Genomic DNA, 18,649 nt, shown 5'->3' with positions numbered 1-18,649 from the left:
CCCTAACTGCTCCCCTGCCAGCCTTATTGATGCCTAAGATCCCCTGCCAGCCTGATCGACCCCAAATGTCCTCCCCTGCAGGCCTGGTCACCCCCAAATGTCCTCCCCTGCAGGCCTGGTCACCCCCAACTGTCCTCCCCTGCAGGCCTGGTCACCCCCAACTGTCCTCCCGTGCAGGCCTGGTCACCCCCAACTGTCCTCCCCTGCAGGCCTGGTCACCCCCAACTGTCCTCCCCTGCAGGCCTGGTCACCCCCAACAGTCCTCCCCTGCCGGCCTGATCGCCCCAACAGCCCTCCCCTGCTGGCCTGATCACCCCCAACTGCCCTCCCCTGCCAGCCTGGTTCCTCCTAACTGCCCTCCCTGCTGGCCTGGCCCCCCCCCCCAATTGCACTCCCCTGCAGGTCTGGTCACCCCCAACTGCCCTCCCCTGCTGGCCTGTTCGCCCCCAACTGCCCTCCCCTGTTGGCCTGATCACCCACAACTGCCTTCCCCTGCTGGCCATCTGTGCCAGCCATTTTGTCGGTGGCCTTTTTATGGCAGCCATCTTGTGACAATGTGGGGGGGTGGCCATCTGGTGACAGCCATCTTGTGACGACATGGGGGAAGCATCTTGTGATGACGTGAGGGCATTGTGCGAGGTGTGACGCCCCCTAGGCTTTTATTATAGATTTTGTTCTTTAGATTCCACATATGAGTGAAATCACGTGGCATTGGCCTTGCTCTTTCTGCCTTATTCACTCAGCACAGTACGCTCTAGGTCCATCCATCTTTTGTTGTTGTTGCTGTGAATCCTCACCAGAGGCTACTTTTTCCATTGATTTTTTGAAAAATGTATTTTTTTATTGACTTCAGAGAGGGAGGGAGAGGGAGAGAGATAGAAACATCAATGGTGAGAGAGAATCATTGATCGGTTGCCTCCTGCACGCCCCACACTGGGGATGGGGATGGAGCCCGCAACCCGGGCGTGTGCCCTGACTGGGACCTCCGGTTCATAGGTCAACGCTCAACCACTGAGCCATGCCGGCTGGCCGGGTTCCACTGCTTTTTAGAGAGAGTGGAAGGGAGAAAGGGAGGGAGGGAGGGAGAGAGAAACATCGATGTGAGAGAAACATTGATGGATTGTCTCCTGTGCACAGTACAGGCTGTGTGTGTGTGTGTGTGTGTGTGTGTGTGTGTGTGTGTGTGTGAGAGAGAGAGAGAGAGAGAGAGAGAGAGAGAGAGAGACAGAGACAGAGAGAGAGACAGAGAGAGAAGAGAGAAAGAGAGACAGAGAGAGAGAGACAGAGAGAGACAGAGAGAGAGAGAAAGAGAGAGAGAGACAGAGAGAGACAGAGAGAGATAGAGAGAGAGAGACAGAGAGAGAGAGAGGAGAGAGAGAAAAAAAGAGAGAGAGGAGAGAGAGAAAAGAGGAGAGAGAGGGGAGAGAGAGAGAGGAGATAGGAGAGAGAGAGAGAGAGAGGTGGGCAAGAAGGAGACCCTCGCAGGCATCCTCAGTGACTGAGGGAAAGAACAGACCAGTTTGCCGCTCGTTCCCTGCCTGTCCCTGGTGTCCATTCCGGGCCCTGGGCTCGGAGAGGAGGAGCGGAGAGGAGTCCTGAGCCCCGCTGTTCCGGGGTGGTGTGGCATCCGCCACAGGCAGTGGAGAGGGAGGGGGCGGCCAGGGGGAGGAGGGCAGGATGCCGTGGCAGCAGGAGGAGAGAGACCATCAGAGGCGTGGGCTGGGACGCTGAGAACTGCCGGGATCGGGACAGCGCCAGGCGGGAAGGAAGGAAAGGCAGAGGAGGGAGGAGATGAGGGTTAGGCGGAGGGGAAAGGAGATGGAGGCAGGGAGGGGGGGAGGGAGGCAGGGAGGGAGGGAGGAGGAGGGAGGAGGAGGGACAAGGGAAGGACAGCGAGAGGACCCAGAGCCGAGACATGGGGGTAAACATAGCATGAAACCCAAGGAGAGCCCTGGCCAGCTGGTCCAGTGGTTAGAGCATCAGCCCGCACACCTGAGGGTCATGGGGTCGATTCCCAGTCAAGGGAACGCACCTGGGTTGCAGGCTCAATCCCCCAGCCCCAGGTTGGGGGTGTTTGGGAGACAACCAATATCTCTCTCTCTCTCCCCCCCCCCATCTCTCCCCCTCCTATCTCTCTCTCCCGTCTCTCTCCTCTCTCTCTCTCTCCTCTCTCTCTCCTCTCTCTCTTTTTTTCTCTCTCTCCTCTCTCCTCTCTCTCTCCCCCTCCTCTCGATCTCTCTCTCTCTCTCTCTCTCTCTCTCCCTCTCCTATCTCTCTCTCTCTACTCTCTCTCTCTCCTCTCTCTCTCCCCCTCCTATCTCTCTCTCTCCCCTCTCTCTCTCCTCTCTCTCTCTCTCTCTCTCCCCTCTCTCTCCTCTCTCTCTTTTTTCTCTCTCTCTCCTCTCTCCTCTCTCTCTCCCCCTCCTATCTCTCTCTCTCCTCTCTCTCTCCTCTCTCTCTCCTCTCTCTCTCTCTCTCTCCTCTCTCTCTCCCCCTCCTCTCTCTCTCTCTCTCTCTCTCTCTCTCTCTCTCTCTCTCTCTCTCTCTTTCTCTCTCTCTCTCCTCTCTCTCTCCCCCTCCTATCTCTCTCTCTCTCTCTCTCTCTCTCTCTCTCTCTCTCTCTCTCTCTCTCCTCTCTCTCTCCCCCCTCTCTCTCCTCTCCCCTCCACTCTCTAAAAACCAATGGAAAAATGTCCTCTCACCTCTTGGGTGAGGATAAAAACCAAACCAAACCAACAACGACAAAAACCAGGGATAAAGAGAAATGGAAGGAAATGGGGTACCAAAGGCAGAGACGGTGGGGGGGGCAGGGAAGAGGGGTTCTGAATGGACTGTGAGACCCTGGGGCATGTTGGCGGCCAAAGGAAGACGCCTGTGCAGCGATGGGGAGGAGTGGGGGGCGGGTCCGACGGGAGGGAGGGGGAGGTACCCAGGCTCTCACGGGTGAGGGGACCAGAGCCCGTGGGGGGATCCGCTCCTCCAGCCAAGTGGACCGAAGCACCTGATCCTGGACGTGGGTCTCCAGGCGCTTGGCCCGTGGAGGGAGGGGAGCGCAGAGTCACGGGGAGGGGCCAGGAGTGGAGAGCAGAAGGGAGAGGAAGGTCAGCCGGGGTGTCCACGGTGCACCCAAAGGGTGCAGGTTAGCCAGCCTGGCGTGGCTCCGCGGTTGAGCATCGACCTAGGAGTCAGGAGGTCACGGTTCGATTCCGGGTCAGCGCACAGGCCCGGGTTGCGGGCTCCATCCCCAGTGCAGGGTGTGCAGGAGGCAGCCGATCCATGGTTCTCTCTCATCACTGATGTTTCTCTCTCTCTCTCCTCCCTTCCTCTCTGAAATCAATAAAAATATATTTTTTTAAAACAAACAACCCCCCCCCCCAAAAAAAAACAACAAAAAACTCCACACACACACACAAACAAAAATATCCTCAAATCCTTTATCTATGGCCACTGACATTTGAATTTTATGTAATGCTCCCAGGTCACAAAATATTCTTTTGATCCCCCCCACACCACCACATCATAATAACGTGGAGATCGTTTTTTAGCAGCGGCCATAGTTTGCGGATTCCTGATTTAGGGCAAAAGACAGGCCCCATAGAATCAGTGTCAGGAAGAAATAAATGAGGAATGACAGGTATGGAGTCTTAGGGTTTCTGGACCCCAATACAATGTAAGGCATTTTTTAAACAATATGTTTTTATTGATTTTTAGAGAGAGGAAGGGAGATAGAGAGATAGAAACATCAATGAGAGAACATCATCGATTGGCTGCCTCCTGCAGGCCCCCTACTGGGGATTGAGCCAGCAACTGGGGCATGTGCCCAGACCAGGAATGCAACCGGTGACCTCTTGGTTCCTGGATCCACACTCAACCAAGGAGCCACACCGGCTGGGCAAGACATTAAATTTTTTATGGTCACCCAGATATAATAGGTAACACTTATATAGAGTGTGTTATGTGCTAAGCATTTTAAAAAAATATATATTTTATTGATTTTTTACGGAGAGGAAGGGAGAAGGATAGAGAGTTAGAAACATCGATGAGAGAGAAACATCTATCAGCTGCCTCCTGCACACCTCCCACTGGGGATGTGCCCACAACCAAGGTACATGCCTTTGACCGGAATCGAACCTGGGACCTTTCAGTCCACAGGCCGATGCTCTATCCACTGAGCCAAACCGGTTAGGGCTGTGCTAAGCATTTTTTTTTAAAAAAAATAAGGTTTTGTTGTTGTTGTTTATATAATTTATTGATTATTTTACAGAGAGGAAGGGAGAGGGATAGAGAGTTAGAAACATCGATGAGAGAGAAACATCGATCAGCTGCCTCCTGCACACCCCCTACTGGGGATGTGCCCACAACCAAGGTACATGCCTTTGACCGGAATTGAACCCGGGACCTTTCAGTCCACAGGCCGACGCTCTATCCACTGAGCCAAACCGGTCAGGGCAGCATTTTTAAAAAAAATAAGTTTTTACTGAACTTTCTAGAGAGAGGAAGGAAGAGGAAGGAAGAGGGAGAGAGGGAGAGAGAGAAACATCGAGCCCACGATCCAGGCATGTGCTTCAATCTGGGATCACGCTCAACTAACTGAGCCACACCCGGCCAGGGCTGTGCCAAGCGTTTTTTAAAAATCCTCACTCCAGGATATTTTTCCCCATTGACTTTTAGAGAGAGTGGAAGAGAGGGAGGAGAGAGGGAGAGAAACATCAATCGGTTGCCTTCCACAAGCACCCCTCTATTCTTCTTCCTTCCTCTCTCTAAAAATCAATAAAAACATACATGTTTGTTTGTTTTTTAAAAAAAGAATGTCTCTTGCTTCATGCTTTGGACTTTTCTAAAATCTCTCAAACAAGCAGCAGCTGGCATCAGCATGCCCCATACCTCTCAACAAGTGGCTCATGACCTGGAGCTAGCGGCAAACCACCCTGGTTCCCAGTTTGGCCTCTCCTGGGCACCTCCAAGCTCAACATCAGTAGCGGACATCTGCAGATTGCTTTGTAGCTCATGCTGAGTGACCCTGGACAGGGCACAGGCAGAGGCTGACTTTGCACCTCCTGGACGGCCCCAGAGCCAGTGCACCTGATGGTCAACTTCAACCACGCCCAATTACAACCCTACCACCTGCACGTGGACACACGCAAGGGGCAGACTCAGTGAGCACCGAAGCCTCACTGAAGCAAGTCCTGCTCCATAGGGGTGTATCCTGCACAGCAGCTCTTCAGCTGTAGTCACAGCCGACCCTTAAAACTGATTGGCTTAGGGGTCAATCCCTCCCCAGGGACGCCAACAGCAATCCAGGCTCAGCTACCACAGGACAGTGCACACAGCCCACACAGAAGTGCACCTGGAGCGCTCAGCTCAGGTGACTGGGGAGGCTGAGCCACTGAAACATACAGGGCACCTACTTCAAAAGGCCTCCAAGTCCAGGAGACATAACATCTCTACCTAATACATAGAAACAAACACAGGGAAGCAGCCAAAATGCAGAGGCAAAGAAATACGTCACAAATGAAAGAACAGGTCCAGCCAGTGTTGCTCAGTGGTCGAGCGTGGACCTGTGAACCAGGAGGTCAGAGTACGATTCCTGGTCAGGGCACACGCCTGGGTTGTGGGCTCGATCCCCAGTGGGGAGCATGCAGGAGGCAGCCGATCAATGTTTCTCTCTCATCATTGATGTTTCTATCTCTCTCTCCCTCTCCCTTCCTCTCTGAGATCAATAAAATATATATTTAAAAAACACAAATGAAAGAACAGGAGAAATACCCAGAAAAAGAACTAAATGAAATGGAAGCAAGAAAACTACCAGATACAGAGTTCAGAGCAATGGTTATAAGGATGCTCAAGGAACTTAATGAGAACTTCATGGAACTTAGTGAGAATAACAGCAACATAAAAAAGGACCAGTCAGAAATGAAGGGTACACTAACTGAAATAAAGAATAATTGACAGGGGATCAACAGGAGAGTAGAGGAAGCTGAGAATCAAATCAAGAATTTGGAATATAAGGAAGAAAAAAACCACCTAATTAGAAGAGCAAAAAGAAAAAAGAATAAAAAAATATGAGGATAGTGTAAGAAGCCTCTGGGACAACTTCAAGTGTACCAACATTTGCATCACGGGGGTGCCAGAAGGAGAAGGGAGAAAGCAAGAAATAAAAAATCTATTAAAAAAATAATGACAGAAAACTTTCTTATCTGGCAAAAGAAATAGACATACAAGGTCAGGAAGCACAGAGAGTCCCAAACAAGATAAACCCAAAGAGGACCACACCAAGACACATCATAATTAAAATGCCAAGGGTTAAACACAAAGAGAGAATATTAAAAGCAGCAAGAGAAAAGCAGTTATCTAGAAGGGAGCACCCATACGACTGCCAGCTGATTTCTCAACAGAAACTTTGCAGGCCAGATGGGAGTGGCAAGAAATATTCAAAGTGATGAATAGCAAGAACCTACAACCAAGATTACTCTTCCCAGCAAAGCTATCATTCAGAATGGAAGGTCATAAAAAGAGCTTTACAGACACGAAAAAGCTAAAGGACTGCATCACCACCAAAACCAGTATTACATGAAATGTTAAAGGGTCTTCTGGGAGAAGAAGGAGAAGGAGGAGGAGGAGGATGAGGAGGAGGAGGAGGAGGAGGAGGAGGAGGAGGAGGAGAAGAAGAAGAAGAAGAAGAAGAAGAAGAAGAAGAAGAAGAAGAAGAAGAAAGAGAAGAAGGAGAAGGAGAAGGAGAAGGAGAAGGAGAAGGAAAAGAAGGAGAAGGAGAAAAAGAAGGAGAAGGAGAAAAAGAAGAAGAAATAAAAATATGAACAATAAAATGGAAATAAATGCATATTTATCAACAATTAAATCTAAAAATAAAAATAAATGAACAAGGAATCTAATGAACAAAATAAACTGATGAATAAAATAGAAACAGAGGCATGGAAACATGGAACAGACAGATGAATCTCGGAGAGAAAGGGGTGGGAAGAGATTAACCAAAGAACTTATATGCATGTACACATTACCTATGGACACTGACAATAGAATGGTGAAGGCCTGGGGCAGGGTGGGAATCAGGTGGAGGGCAGCAATTGGGAAAAATAGGGGGATATCTATAATACTTTCAACAATAAAGGTTTAAAAAATAAAATACAATGAAAATAAAGTAAAAAGGCAAAAAAAATAAATGTGTTCCATCCACACAATGGAATATTACTCAGCACTAAAAAGGAAGGAAATTCTGACTATGCTGGAGCATCAATGAATCTTTTTTTTTTTTTTTACTCCAACCCCCCTCCCGCCTCCCAGGCACCCCCCAGCATCAATGAATCTTGAGGACATTATGGTAAGTGACATAAGCCAGTCACAGAAAGAAAAATATTGTATGATTCTACTCATCAAATTCATAGAGACAGAAAAGTAGAAGGGTGGGGTCAGGGTCTGGAGATGGGGAGCATGGGGAATTTAGTTTAATGGGGGCAGAGTTCCAGTTTTCCAGCATGAATAGTTCTGCACACAGAAGGTGGCGAGGGTTGCACAACAATGTGAATGTGCTTAATGTACACTTAAAAATGGCTAAGAGTGCCCTCACCGGTTTGGTTCAGTGGATAGAGCGTCGGCCTGTGGACTGAAGGGTCCCAGGTTCGATTCCGGTCAAGGGCATGTACCTTGGTGACGGGCACATCCCCAGTAGGAGGTGTGCAGGAGGCAGCTGATCGATGTTTCTCTCTCATCGATGTTTCTAACTCTCTATCCCTCTCCCGTTCTCTCTGTAAAAAAAAAAAAATCAATAAAATCTATTTAAAAATGGCTAAGAATGCCTGGCCCGTGTGGCTTAGTAGTGAAGTGTCTACCCAGGAACCAAGAGGTCACGGTTCGATTCTCCGTCAGGGCACATGCCTGGGTTTTGGCCCAGATCCCCAGTAGGGGGCATGCAGGAGGCACCCAATTGATGTTTCTCCCTCTCCCACCTTTACACTCTCTCTAAAAATCAAAGGGAAAAATATTCTAGGACAACGGTTCTCAACCTGTGGGTCGCGACCCCTTTGGGGGTCGAACAACCCTTTCACAGGGGTCGCCTAAGACATCCTGCATATCAGATATTTACATGACGATTCATAACAGTAGCAAAATGACAGTTATGAAGTAGCCACGAAAATAATTTTATGGTTGGGGGTCACCACAACATGAGGAACTGTATTAAAGGGTCGCGGCATTAAGGAAGGTTGAGAACCACTGTTCCAGGGTGAAGATTAACAAAAACAACAATGACAACAAAAAAGAATCCACCAATGAAGGTATAAATAAGTGGAAAGACGAATCGATGTTTCTCTTTTTCTCCCTAATCTCTCAAATAAATAAATAATTAATTAATAAAAAAAAATTGTGCAGACGACCGAGCATGTGCCTGTTGTACTTATGGAGTGTTTATTGCCTGTATCAAGGGAAGCTCATCTTAGAAGGATTCCTGACACCTCAGCTTGGTGACCGTATTATCCTGAAAGTTTCCTGTCAGTCCTTGGACCAGACTCGTCTCCTTCCCCAATCTCTGCTCCTCCTCTGTCTCCATAGCCACCTTTGCCACAGATCCTTGAAGTAGACATGGAGTCAGATATTTTTCTGTGTTCCCAGCATGCAGAGAACATTCTAGCACACAGTAGGGTGCCAATGCATGCTTATTGGTATGGCCTAAAGATGGATTCCAAATTAGGTGTGCCTTTGCCCAATAGGGATTCAGAAGGGGAAAAAAAAAAAAAGTCCCCATCTGTTCTTAAATTCCACAGAGACTAGGGGAAGGAGGTCTTAGAGATCTTGAGCTTTGGTTTAAGCCAGTTTCTCGGGCTGTGAGGACGGGGAGGACGCAACGGGGTAGCGTCCAGACAACACGCAGTTCAGAGTATGCAGTGGGTGACAGTGTGAGACAGGGGGGGACTGGAGGGGGGCGCGGGGAAAGCTCCATTTCAGGACCAAGGACAGCGCCCTCCAGGTGGGCATGCGCTCACATTCTCCTTGTCTTCTGACTGCTGGAACCTCTGGCTCCATTCCTGGAAATCCTATCCTTGAGTGGATGTTCCGGCCACCCCCTCACGGACCAGAGACCCTAAGAAAGAAAGAGGTCCAACTGTATCCATTCTGATAGGCCCGTTTCATGCAAGCATTCAGGTAAGAAGGCTGGGGAGCTCATTTGGGGGCCGAGAGAAAGGACTTTTCATCAAGATGGAAAGAAAGGGCCCTAACCGGTTTGGCTCAGTGGATAGGGCGTCGGCCTGCGGACTGAAGGGTCCCGGGTTCGATTCCGGTCAAGGGCATGTACCTTGGTTGCGGGCACATCCCCAGTAGGAGGTGTGCAGGAGGCAGCTGATTGATGTTTCTCTCTCATCGATGTTTCTAACTCTCTCTCCCTCTCCCTTCCTCTCTGTAAAAAATCAATAAAGTATATTTTAAAAAAAAGATGGAAAGAAAGGAAATGGTATTTGTGACACACATCCTCTAAGTGCTCTCCTTGCATTATCTCCTCCCATCTTTTCAATAAGCTCACCGTACTGTTATACATACAGCTCCCATTTGACAGATGGAGAGGCTAAAAGCTCAGAAAGAGAAAGTACAAAGTGCGTGATGTTTAAAATGGGATGTTTTTATTTTATTGTTGACAGTATTGCAGCTATCCCTCATCTCCCCCGCCCCCTGCTTTGCCCACCTCCACTCAGCCCCCACACCCTCTTCCTCTGGCCATTGCCCCACTGTGGTCTGTATCAATGGGTTATGCACATATGCTCTGCGTCTGTTCCATTCCCCTTATTCCATCCCACCCCCCTTCCGTGTCCCCTCTGACGGCTGCCAGTCTGTTCCCATGTATCCACACCTCTGGTTCTATTTCATCTGTCAGTGTATTTTGTTCATGAGATTCCACGTATTCGCGAGCTAGATCAAATGCTGTTTGTCTTTCCCTGACTGGCTTATTTCGCTTAGCATGATAGTCTCCATGTTAATCCACGTTGTCGCAAAGGCTAAGAGCAATGAATTCATAGGAAAAGGCAGTAGAGGATTTGGATTTGGAATCCTGGTTCACATGATTCTGAGGGCTAAATTTTTTTTAAATTCTTTTTTATTTCTTGATTGACGAAAGAGAGATAGAGATAGATAGATAGACACACAGAGAGATATTTGTTGTTTCTCTTATTTATGCAAGCAAATATGTTTTATTGATTTTAGAGAGGAAGGGAGAGGAAGAGAGAGAGAGAAACATCAGTGATGAGAGAGAATCATCGGTTGCCTCCTGCACAATCAGGATGGAGCCCGCAACCCAGGCATGTGCCCTTGGCCGGAACCAAACCCAGGACCTTTCAGTCCGCAGGCCGGCACTCTACCCACTTAGCCACACCAGCCAGGGCTAAAATGTCAGATCCTATGTGAGGTCTTCCCAGTCCTTCCCTCTGAAGTAAATACTCCTTCATCAGGCCTCTACCCGGCCTTGTTGGTTGCATGATGGCCTTCTCTGTTAGAAAGGATTCGATTCATAGGCCGGCCCTGAACTCGCTTGGAGTCAGAGCTTGAAGTCAGGCCAAAGCATAGCGACACTGTACAGATTCAAACCTGTGGGATGTGTCTCCCCAGAGAGGCAGGAAAGTCTAGAAAAATGACCACTGGTTTCACAATCAGAGAGGCCCAGGTGTGGCGGCTGGAGTTGCCCCTATTGGTGTGATCTTAGGCAAGTTTCTTCACCTCTCGAAGCTTCCCCCCCCCCAATATATATTTTATTGCTTTTTTACAGAGAGGAAAGTAGAGGGATAGAGAGTTAGAAACATCAATGAGATAGAAACATCAATCAGCTGCCTCCTGCACACTCCCTACTGGGGATGTGCCTGCAACCAAGGTACATGCCCTTGACCGGAATCAAACCTGGGACCCTTCAGTCTGCAGGCTGACGCTCTATCCACTGAGCCAAACCGGTCAGGGCACCTCTCGGAGCTTTCATTCCTCTTCTGAATGAAATGTAGACAATAAGCGTTCACTCACAGGATGGTGACAACCTGGATCAATGAAATAATGTACAGACCAGAGCCCTGGCCGGTGTCTCTAAGTGGTTAGAGCAGGGGCCCGCACACGGAAGGGTCTCAGGTTCAATTCTCCCTCAGGGGCATGCACCTGAGTTGCAGGTTCGATCTCAGGTCCCGGTCGGGGCACCTGCAGGAGGCAACCAATGGATGTGTCTATCTCATCTCTCTCTCTCTCTCTCTCTCTCTCTCCTCCCCCCCTGCCACCTTCCCTCCTCCCCATTCTACTCTCTCTAAGAAAAAAAATCAAAGGAAAAATATTCTGGGGGAAAATTAACATCAATAAAAACAAAAGAAATAACGTACATATCATAAAGATGATACTTAGGTGTGAATGGCATACTACTTAATAACAATAGCTCATTTTTATTGCTTATCACGGAACAGAAACGTGGCACATGGCGACACTATAAGGAATCAAATCATCTCCAGTTTTCACATAAGGAAACTGAAGGGCTAGGAGGACACGTACCTCACCCAAAATCTCACAGCTGCTCAGTGAACGATCCTGTGTTCAGAGCCAGGGCTCCCTGACTCGTATTCAGTAATGGACCTGGGTGGGCCTGGAGAGCCGTATGCTAAGTGACGTAAGCCATTCACCATGCGGTTTCACTCCCCCGTGGAAAATCTGATGAGCAAAATGCGCTCATAAACAAAATAGAGACAGACTCATAGATAGAGAGCAGGCTGACAGTGGCTGGAGGAAGGGATAGGGGTGTGGAGGGATTGTGCAAAAAAGAAAAAGAGAGAGAGAGAAAGAGCTCACGGATATGGACAACAGTGTGGTGATGGCTGGGGGAATGGGAGGTGGAGGAGGGTATTGGTGGGGTAAATGGTGATGGACGGAGACTTGACTTGGGGTGCTGAACACACAATGCAGGGTATGGATGACGTGTTGTAGAACTGTTCACCCGAAACCTGTGTGATTTTGTTAACCAGTGTCACCCCAATAAATTCAATTAAAACTATACACTGAGTGCCCAGATTATTATTATCTCTGAACACATAATAATCTGGCCAATATATATAATATATATATATATATATATATATATATATATATATATATATGTATATATATATATATATATATATATATATATATATATATATATATATATATATTAGAGGCCCAGTGCATGAATTCGTGCATGGGTGGGGGTCCGGCCAGCCTGGCTAAGGGGAGGGGACATGGGCGGTTGGCCGGCCTGCCTGTTGGTCGAACTCCTGGTCAAGGGGACAATTTGCATATTACCCTTTTATTATATAGGATATACACTGAGTGGCCAGATGATTGTGCATTCAGAGATCATAATAACCTGGCCACTCAGAGTATATGCATGAAAAACAGTGGGGATTATTACAGAATTTGCCATGAAGGTAGTTACAGCCATCTTTTTTTTTCTCAGAAAAGGCTATTGAGGATCAGACAGGTGAAGTAACATGCCCACGTTTACCTACTAAGAAAGCATCAGGTAAGCGAAATAAGTCAGTCAGAGAAAGACAAATACCACAGGATCTCACTTATAATGTGGAATCTGATGAACAAAATAAACTGAGGAACAAAATAAGTCCAGAGGTATGGATGGATGCATGGAACAAAATGACAGATATCAGAGGGAGGGGGTGGGTGGGAAGAGATTAGCTAAAGAACATGTATGCATGTATGCATAGCCCGTGGACACAGACAATAGTATGAGGAAGGCTGGGGTGGGGCAGGGGTTGGGCAGTGGGGGCAAAAAGGGATAAAATGGGATACATCTATAATACTGTCCTCAATAAGAAAGCATCATATATTAGTAGAACCCCCCCCCCCATATCTTGTCCATCTCGATGCCCCCTCTGTGCCTCGCTCAGGGCTCAGTACATTGTTCATGCTCGAGAAATGTCTATGGGATGAAATTAAAAAAACCCAAACAGTGGCTGTGCGCCCTGAACCTCGGCTGAAAAAAATCCAATGTCGCCTTTGGAATGAAACGGATTGCTTCTGACTCGAGAGATGCCATAACCACCTCTCTGGCCCCGAAGCTGACTGGCTGTGAGACCTCACAGCGCGGTTGAGTCTGGGCCAGGGGCAGAGAGAGGGCTTAGGAACAGAAGCTGGACCAGAGAGGACGTGGGTTGCGGAAGAGCAAAGTCTGATGAGAGGAGGGAAGCGTCCAGGGAGGAGGGCAGGGGAGGCGTTGTCCCTGGGAGCCCAGGGGAGCTCAGGCAGCAGGCGCTGAGGCTGCTGGGCTGCAGGCGCGTTCAGCACCGCGGACAGCGGCCTCTGGGCGGGACGGGGCCCTCGGGCTGCTGTGAGGGACCGTTTCAGCACCGCGGACAGCTCAGAACGACTTTGGACTGAAGGGGACAGAGTTGAGCATGCTCAGTGACATTAGCCATTTATTTTTTAAAAAATATTTTATTGATTTTTTTTACAGAGAGGAAGAGAGAGTTAGAAACATAGATGAGAGAGAAACATCAATCAGCTGCCTCCTGCACACCCACCACTGCGGATGTGCTCGCAACCAAGGTACATGCCTTTGACCAGAATCGAACCTGGGACCCTTGAGTCCACAGGCCGACGCTCTATCCACTGAGCCAAACCAGTCACGGCAACATTAGCCATTTAGAGAGAGACAAACATCACAGGATCTCACTGATAGGTAGAATCTGATGAACACAATAAACAGATAGACAAAATACACCGAGTGGCCAGATTTTGGTGATCTCTGAACGCATACTCATCTGGCCACTCCGTGTACTTCTCCTGAGCACCTCATTTATTTGATATCAAAGATACTATAAATCGTGCACCTGATCAGTTTTCCCCTTTGCACTGGCTGATAGAAAGCTCAGGGCAAATAGGTGGTTGATCTCCAGCAAAAGTCTGGAATACTTTTGGTACCCACTTGAGATACAAATATACTGAGTGGCTGGATTATCATGCGTTCAGAGATCATCATAATCTGGCGACTCCGTGTAGATTCGGAGACCCAGACGCATAGAACAGCCTGACGGATCTCAGAGGGAAGGCATGGGGAGAGGGTGTCGGTGGTTGGCAGGTGATCAACCAGAGAACGTGTATGCATGTATGCATAACCCATGGACACAGATGACAGTGTGGGGAAGCCCTGGGGTGGGGTGGGGGCTGAGTGGAGGGGCGCAGGTGGTGGGGAAATGGGGGACATTGGTAATACTGTCAATAGTAACATTTAAAAAATGCTGTTCAGGTCATGGCTTCACTTAATCTTTTCTGCCATTAGATGAATGTTCAGGCAGCCCTCAGGCAGACCAAAGTCATGATTTGTAAACAATGAATTGTCTTGCAAGACGCTGAGGGAACTGATGTGAAAAATCCCAGGGTTCTCACTTCGTAGTTGTAGTCTCTGGTAATTTCGGTGGTTTTGTTGTTTGTTTGTCTTTAATACTAAGGAATACCCTACATTTAGGGTCTAGAAAATGAATAAAATATTTTACTAAAAGGACCCACCCTGGACATGACATAGATATATACAATAAATGTTATTTCCATCCTTATAAGAAGAATTGGGGGGGATATAGTTCTTTGTAGAATAAATCAGGAATGAAATATATATATATATATATATATATATATATATATATATATATATATATATATATATATAATATATATATATTGATTTCAGAGACGCAGGGAGAGGGAAAGATAGAAACAACAATTATGAGCCCTAGCCGGTTTGGCTCGGTGGATAGAGCGTCGGCCTGCAGACTGAAGGGTGCCGGGTTCGATTCCGGTCAAGGGCATGTACCTTGGTTGCGGGCACATCCCCAATAGTGGGTGTGCAGGAGGCAGCTGATTGATGTTTCTCTCTCATCAATGTTTCTAACTCTCTATCTCTCTCCCTTCCTCTCTGTAAAAAATCAATAAAATATATTAAAAAAAAGAAACAATTATGAGAGGGAATTATTGAGCGGCTGCCCCTGCACACCCCCTACTGGGGATTGAGCCTGCAACCCAGGCATGTGCCCTTGGCTGGAGTCAAACCTGGGACCCTTCAGTCCATAGGCCAATGCTCTATCCACTGAGCCAAACCAGCTAGGGCTGAATTTTTTTTTTTTTTTAAGAAAATCACCATAGCTGACTTTCTTTGCTAACAGATGGTGGTAAATTTCAATAAATAATGTCATGTCAGTGGATAAATCCCAGAAGAGGATGATAAGGATTTTTCTCTGCTTCAAGATACACAGGAGAATCACCAAAGTTCAGTGTAGAACTGTGTTTTTATTGATTGTTTTGAGAGAGAGAGAGAGAGAGAGAGAGAGAGAGAGAGAGAGAGAGAGAGAGAGAGAAACACTATTTGGTTGCCTGCCTGCCGTATGCACATTGACCAGGAATCAAACCTGCAACTGAGGTATGTGCCCTGACTGGCAAATGAACCCACGATCTTTTGACACATTGGACAACGCTCTAACCACCGGCTCACCCGGCCAGGGCTATGTGGGAATTCTTTCAGGCTTGAAGTACCTTGGAGCATTTGGGAAAGGGAAAGGTTGCCCACGGGTCTTCAGTGAATGGGAGAAGAGGACCCATGATATGCATTGAACCTGGAGCAATAGGCAGAGATCTGAAAGTTGGGGGCTTGAAGGCCAAGATAAGGAACATGATGCTTATTCTAAAAACAATGGGGGAAATCTGTCCAGTGTAAGCAGGAGACGGACCCTATATGATCTACGAATTTGAAAGACCCCCACCAGCTGTCACATGGATCAGGATGGTGGAGGGCAAGGATGGGAGAAAAGGAATCAGAGAAGGTTATTTCATTGACTCAGTGAGACAAGGGCTGGATGTAGGGTGAGGCAAGGTGTAGGGAGATAGGTTTGCAACATATTTTAGGGTGTGTTTTTTTGGTTAATTCTCACCGGAGGATATTTTTTCCATAGATTTTTAGAGGGAGTGGAAAGGAGTGAGGAGGGAGGGAGGGAGAGAGAGAGAAAGAAAGATTGATATAAGAGAGACAAATTGATTGGTTGCCTCCTGCACGCGCCCAGACCATGGCTAAGGATGAAACCTGCAACCCGGGTGCCTGCCCCTCACCAGGAATTGAACCCTTGAACCTTTGGATGGAGGGCTGACGCTCTAACCACTGACCTACACCAGCTAGGCCTTATGGGTGCATTTTTTTTTTTCTCAGATGCAGAGGCCCCCGGAGCTGGGCAACCTGACCCGAGTACAGGAGTTTGTCTTGCTGGGTTTGTCCACGAGGCCAGACGTAAGGGATGTCCTGTTTGCCGTCTTCCTGACCCTCTACCTGGCCACCCTCCTGGAGAACACACTGATCGTCTACCTCGTCTGTGCTCACAGGGAGCTCCACAAGCCCATGTACTTCTTCCTGGGCCACCTGAGCTGCCTGGAGATGTGCTACGTGTCCGTGATCACGCCCAGCCTGCTGGCGGGGCTGCGCAGCGGACCCTGCCACGTGCCCTTCGCGGCCTGCATGACCCAACTCTTCCTCTTCATCACCCTCATCTGCACCGAGTGCACCCTCCTGGCCTCCATGGCCTACGACCGCTACGTGGCCATCTGCCACCCGCTCCACTACCCGCTGCTCATGAGGCCCCAGGTCTGCCTGGGCTTGGCCGCGGCCTCCTGGCTGGGCGGGCTGCTGGTCTCGGTGGTCAAGACCTCCTGCATCGCCAGCCTGTCCTACTGCGGCCCCAACGTCCTCAACCACTTCTTCTGTGACGTCTCCCCTCTGCTCAACCTGTCCTGCACCCACGTGGCCCTGACCGAGCTGGTGGACTTCATCTCCGCCATCGTCATCCTCTGGGGCTCCCTCCTGGTGGCCGGCGCCTCCTATGTGGCCATTGGTAGGGCGGTGCTCCGTATGCCGTCGGCCACCGCCCGCCGCAAAGCCTTCTCCACCTGCGCCTCCCACCTGGTGGTGGTGGGGATCTTCTACTCGGCCACCCTCTTCATCTATGCCCGTCCCAGCCGCATCGAAGCCATGGATCTCAACAAGGTGTTGTCTGTCATCTACACGGTGGTTACACCCATGTGCAACCCTGTCATCTACTGCCTGCGGAACAAGGAGGTCCAGGCGGCTTTCCACAGAACCCTAGGCTGGTCCCGAGGCTGACCACCTGACCTGGGCATGAGGGAGATCTCAAGCTGTCAACACTTTATATTTTTATTGAGATATAATCTACAGACCATATATTTTACTCTATAAAAATGTACAATTCTGGCTCTGTCCATTGTGTTGGCCGAGTACAGAAGGGTTACAACTTAGTTTCCTGGTCAAGGGCATGAACCTGGGCTGCAGGTTCAATCTCTAGCCAGGTTGGGCAGAGTGCAGGAAGCAACCAATCTCTCTCTCTCTCTCTCTTTCTCTCTCTCTCTCTCTCTCTCTCTCTCTCTCTCTCTCTCTTTCTCTTTCTCCTCCCTCCCTCCTTTCCACTCTTTCTAAAAAATCAATGAAAAAAATATCCTTGGGTGAGGATTAACAAACAACAACGAAAAAGAATCAGTGAATAAATGCATAAATAAGTGGAACAACAAATTGATGTTTCTCTTTCTCTGTTTCTCTCAAGTCAATCAATAAAAATTAAAAAAAATCTTGCATATGACCAAGCATGTGTCTGTTGTACTTATGGAGTGTTTATTGCCTTGTGTCAAACGAGGATCATCTTAGAAGGCTTCCTGAAACTTCACTTTGGTGACCACATTATCCTGAAAGTTTCTTGTAAGTCCTTGGACCAGACTCGTCTCCTTCCCCAATTCTGCTCCTCCTCTGTCTCCATATCCACCTTTGCCACAGACCGTTGAAGTAGACATGGAGTCAGATTTATTTCTGTGTTCCCAGCATGCAGAGCACATTCTAGCACACAGTAGGGTGCCAATGCATGCTTATTGGTATGGCCTAAAGATGGATTCCAAATTAGGTGTGCCTTTGCCCAATAGGGATTCAGAAGGGGAAAAAAAAAAGTCCCCATCTGTTCTTAAATTCCACAGAGACTAGGGCAGGGAGGTCTTAGAGATCTTGAGCTTTGGTTTAAGCCAGTTTCTCGGGCTGTGAGGACAGAATGGATGCAACGAGGTAGCAGCACCCAGACAACACGCAGTTCAGTGTATGCAGTGGGTGATGGTATGAGGTGGATCTGGTGGGGGGGGACTCCCTTTCAGGACCAAGGACAGCACCCTCCAGGTGGGCATGTGCTCACACTCTCCTTATCTTCTGACTACCGGACCCTCTGGCTCCATTCCTGAAAATCCTATCCTTGAGTGGATGTTCCGGCCACCCCCTCACGGACCAGAGACCCTAAGAAAGAAAGAGGTCCAACTGTATCCATTCTGATAGACCCGTTTCATGCAAGCATTCAGGTAAGGAGGCTGGGGAGCTCATTTGGGGGCCGAGAGAAAGGACTTTTCATCAAGATGGAAAGAAAGGAAATGGTATTTGTAACACACATCCTCTATTTGCTCTCCTTGCATTATCTCCTCCCATCCTCTCAATAATCCTAAGGTACAGTTATATATACAGCTCCCATTTGACTGATGGAGAGGCTAAAAGGCTCAGTAAGAGGAAGTACCAAATGCGTGATGTTTAAAATGGGATGTTTTTGTTTTATTTTATTGA

At 48.4% G+C, this 18,649-nt stretch overlaps 1 protein-coding gene across 1 annotated transcript; it reads left to right on the top strand.

Annotated features, from left to right (window-relative positions):
* Nucleotides 1-16,204: 16,204 nt before the first annotated feature.
* Nucleotides 16,205-17,149, top strand: LOC308235279 (olfactory receptor 6Z7-like; the record flags this gene model as incomplete). The annotated part of the gene is made up of 1 exon (XM_080644040.1): nt 16,205-17,149. One exon carries the CDS (start codon nt 16,205-16,207, stop codon nt 17,147-17,149), a length of 945 nt encoding a protein of 314 aa, XP_080500166.1.
* Nucleotides 17,150-18,649: the final 1,500 nt, after the last annotated feature.

Source organism: Plecotus auritus (genome assembly GCF_963455305.1).
Source record: "Plecotus auritus genome assembly, chromosome: 10".
Classification (NCBI taxonomy): domain Eukaryota; kingdom Metazoa; phylum Chordata; class Mammalia; order Chiroptera; family Vespertilionidae; genus Plecotus; species Plecotus auritus.
Note: the sequence above shows the minus strand (reverse complement) of the source record. Positions and strands in the feature narration are given on the sequence as shown.